Source organism: Micropterus dolomieu, linkage group LG04, assembly GCF_021292245.1.
Source record: "Micropterus dolomieu isolate WLL.071019.BEF.003 ecotype Adirondacks linkage group LG04, ASM2129224v1, whole genome shotgun sequence".
Taxonomy (NCBI): Eukaryota; Metazoa; Chordata; class Actinopteri; order Centrarchiformes; family Centrarchidae; genus Micropterus; species Micropterus dolomieu.
Genome location: NC_060153.1, coordinates 11,959,186 through 11,963,462, shown reverse-complemented (window position 1 = coordinate 11,963,462; position 4,277 = coordinate 11,959,186). Strand labels below are relative to the sequence as shown.

At 36.5% G+C, this 4,277-nt stretch overlaps 1 protein-coding gene across 1 annotated transcript in view; it reads left to right on the top strand.

Annotated features, from left to right (window-relative positions):
* The window catches only part of LOC123969673 (mucin-5AC-like), a 5,940-nt gene extending 2,800 nt beyond the window's left edge, over positions 1-3,140 (top strand). Inside the window, exons 2-7 of the mRNA XM_046047291.1 lie at positions 791-855; positions 942-1,087; positions 1,225-1,394; positions 2,375-2,439; positions 2,529-2,674; positions 2,908-3,140. Coding sequence (XP_045903247.1) covers positions 791-855; positions 942-1,087; positions 1,225-1,394; positions 2,375-2,439; positions 2,529-2,674; positions 2,908-3,011 — 696 coding nt within the window. The 3' untranslated portion in view covers positions 3,012-3,140. The remainder of the gene's footprint in view (positions 1-790; positions 856-941; positions 1,088-1,224; positions 1,395-2,374; positions 2,440-2,528; positions 2,675-2,907) is intronic.
* The last annotated feature ends 1,137 nt before the right edge of the window (positions 3,141-4,277 follow it).

Genomic DNA, 4,277 nt, shown 5'->3' with positions numbered 1-4,277 from the left:
CAAACCAGATGTCACTGGGCAGGTGTCATGACAGGGGGTCCATGTCCAATTCCCAAACACCAGCACCATTAACCACACATAGAGGGAAATTGTTAGCATCTTCAGAGAGTTGGCGGTAACTGACATGTCCCGCCCCGACTTTCCAGTGATCATGGCAGTGGCGATTGTAGCCAAGCGACGCAATGTACCAGAATAGTACATAATAAGGGCACAGAAAGTACAATACCTGATGAATGGGTTCTTGAATATACTCACGTTGCTAACGCTCTTGCATTGATGTAGATCACAATTTGGTAATTCTATTTGTCCACATAATTGTCATTGTAAAGCTAATATTATTGTTTAAATAGGCTAACTCCCATTCCTTTTTTCCATAATTTGCCAAATATATTGGTACTGTAGAACAGTCAGGTATGTCTTCTTAATCTTGTAAACATTTTTGTGTGCATAAGATAATGTATGTACGACAGCATATTAAGGCTACGGTAGTTTGTTTTTTAAATGATTACAGAGCTGGCGGAGGTTAATATTCTGAGAAAAAATTGGCCACACATTTGCGAGAAAAAAACTTGGAAAATATTATTTCTCAGAAGCCCTTGTGTTATTAAAGGCTCAGTACTTTATTAACCCTAACCCTTTCTCATAGATTTACGACTTTAATTTCAAAGAATATTCAAGTTTTTCTTTCTCTGAAAACAACATGCCATCATACATATGTATGAGATGTATCTGCCTCCAAACTAAACAGAACAAAGTTAAATTTCAAAATCACTGTAACGTTACCTTTCAGTTAAACAGACTGTTTGCAAAGCTGTACGGATCATCTTTCCGACGTGCCATCATCAGGGCATTCAGGTAAGACAAGATTACTGACAAACGTTTGCTAGACATGTTGTTGACTTGTTTTTAAAAATATTTGCTTTCTTTCTTTGTCATCGTAGGAGTGGATCAGTGGTTGTCGACTCTACCCTTGTCTTCACAGATCCAAACTCAGTTCCTTCAGCAAGCAATGCGACTTCAGAACTCAATACTGCAATTATGAGTAACTCTACCTTCCTGAGCTTCATACAAGGAAGCATTAATATAAGTAAGTTATTGAAAACATAAAAATCAGACTTAATCAATCTATGTATTAATCTATTTAAATTAAATGCATGTTACAGTGTCATATTAATTGATAAACCATTGGTTTTGGTACACCTGTTTCCTCTGCTGCCCCCACAGCAACTACCGCTTCTACATCTACTACCACCACCACTGCATCAACAAATCCTCCTACATCTAGTGAGGGAACCCTTGGTCTTACGTTTAGTCTGGACCAAACATTTACATCAGATCTCTCCAACCCATCATCAGCAGCGTTTCAGACTTTAGCTGCACTGGTGGTCAGAGAGGTAAGCTGGCTATGCACTCCAACAGTGTGCTTCTAATAATAAAAACTTTTTCTGCAAATAAATACTTTGTAAAAATACTTTTTCCAGGGGCATCAAACGTTAAAAAACGTAAAAATATATATATATATATATATATATATATATATATATATATATATATACACACACACACACACATATATAATGCTTTTGGGAAATCATCATCATCAATCATGTACACTGAATATAAGAACACTCTTGTTGCTAATATTTTTGCATTTATGTAGAATAATCATTTAGTCTGTCCACGTAATTTTCATTTGGAAACAATGACAGCCAAAATTCTTCTTGGAATTCCTGTTACGTCCTTTTTCTCCCAGTTTGGCCATATTTTTATCACTTGTTCTGGCAACCCTTCAGTGATATTAGAAGTAAATGCAGATAATGAAGGCTAAGCTAAACTTAAAAGATTTTGAGACCTCCAATCATAGCAAAACACGTTAACCTATGGCTCCAACTGCCACTGAATTCCCGGAAACATAGAATATAATCTTAGAGAAATCAACACATTTGTGCTACTATTTCAAATTAATTGTTTTACATGAAAAAATAAATAAGCTAAACAAATTAAATAATGTAGGGCAAACCAGATATGTGTGATATTGTCAATTAAGGCAAGTCTGTAGTAAAATTCTGTAAGAGCTTTGTAGCCCATAGAGCTGTTGCTTTATTTGAATACACACCAACCATGTTTTAAGAATAGAATATATTAATGTACTCATTGATTATTGCATTACACTGGAAGGAGGGATTTTTTCTGTTCCTATTTGCTTGCAAGTTAGCAACATCTGCTAAAGTGAAGTTGAGCAGAGATCCCAGTGGGGTTCACTCTCAATGTCTTCAAACCTTAGCAACACTTCTGCTTTGTTGTAAACTGTTCATTGGGCGTGTGGCTATTTGTTGTATTTTTATTTGGAAATCACAGAAATGTTACCTTTCAGGTAAATGGAGTGTGTGGAAAGCTGTTTGGATCATTTTTCCGTCGCTCCATAGTCAACTCATTCAGGTAAGACTAAATGTCAATCACTGACAAAATTTGCTACACGTGTTGTTGACTTGCTTTTTAAACGTGTTGATTTCTCTCTTTCATTTTAGGAGTGGATCAGTGGTTGTCAACATGACTCTTGTGTTCACGGATAAAAACTCAGTTCCTTCAGCAAGCACTGCAACTTCACAACTCAGTAGTGCACTTACTAGCACGTCTACATCTCTCAACATTATACCAGGCAGCGTGTCTGCACGTAAGTTATTAAAGACTTAAAAGTCAAACTTTACGATTTTATGGTTTACATTTATTAAATTATTAAATGCATGTTAGAATCTTTTGTTTAAATCTCTGGTTATTTTTAAATTGGAAAGCAAGGTGAAGCCTCAAAGTTGGGATGAAGTTACCTTTAAAGCCTGCGTTTTGAACGTGTGAAGTTACTTTTAGTCCAGAGAATGTCACTGACCTCTGCCTTTTCTAATATTTCAGAGTCAACATCAACATCAAACAGTTCTCCTCGTCCCACAGCGGGCTCATTGGCAGTGTTTTCCCTAACACTGCTGGCTGTGGCACAGATACTGACAGACTTATAACCGGCATGCAGTTTTTATCCAACAAACCAAAGGCAAAAGATATAAGTGTGCATTATGAAAATTACCAATACTATGTGATGTGGTAAAAAGATGTGCCAAAATTTTGAGTTTTTCATTATTCTCAGAATTGATTTTGAAATCACTAGTATTTAACTTCCATTTAATTTAAATAATCATCAATCAATAATCAATCATTAAGATTATTTTATTATCATATTTTATCATCTTATTTAAGATAAAAAAAAATACTATATTTTATATGTTTTGGGCATTTGTGTGGCAGTTGACATTCAGTATATTTGTTTTTTTGCTTCTTTATATGCTATTTTTCATGTGGCATTGTTAACATTTAAAAAATGCAAATACATGCTGTATGTAATGTACTATATATTTATTTCCAATAAAAAGCATTTTACTATTCAACAGGACACAGTTTATACTCAGTGACATTGTTAAGTGTGAATGAAAGAAGTGTGCAGTTAACGTAGAGTGGTGGAGTTTTAAACATATTAAACAATGAAGACGAACTTTCCCTAACCATAACCATGTAGTTTATTTTCTCTTACTATGTTTATTATTATACGCTAGAGCACGGGCAATAGCATGTGCTATTTGCGAGTTTTCGTCAATGGGCGTGTCTGTGGCGTTGATGATTCGCCATGAAACAGGAAGTTGTTGTAACTTCAGTGTACATGCTCACATCTGGACCAAAGTGTACATGTAGGATGAGAGTCCCGCCTTGAACACATGTACATGCCGACATTCACCAACAGTCATAGCGCCACCTGCTGGCAACAGGAAGTGACTTTTATCGAAGCAGCCCCCGCCGCACGTTTCACCTACGTATACAAATTTTCTGTGGTACGTGTATCTTGTCCAGACGCACAAAAAAGTCTCTTGGAGCCATAGCCTAAACCCAACAGTAGGTCGGCCATTTTGAATTTTACGGTCATTTTTGGATGATTTACACACTAACGAACTCCTCCTAGGGATTTAGTCCGACCGACCTCAAATTTCTGCTGTGCCTTCTAAAGGCATTGAAGATGAAAAGTTGTGCTATTTGCGAGTTTTCGTCAATGGGCGTGTGCGTGGCGTGGCGTCAAAGATCAACTCTTCGCCATGACACAGGAAGTTGTTGTAACTTCAGTGTACATGCTCACATCTTAACCAAACTTTACGTGCTTGATAACTCTCCCACCCCGCTATGGAGGACCGATCCTGACACAGTCAGAAATAAATACATAAATAAATAAATGCTCATTAAAT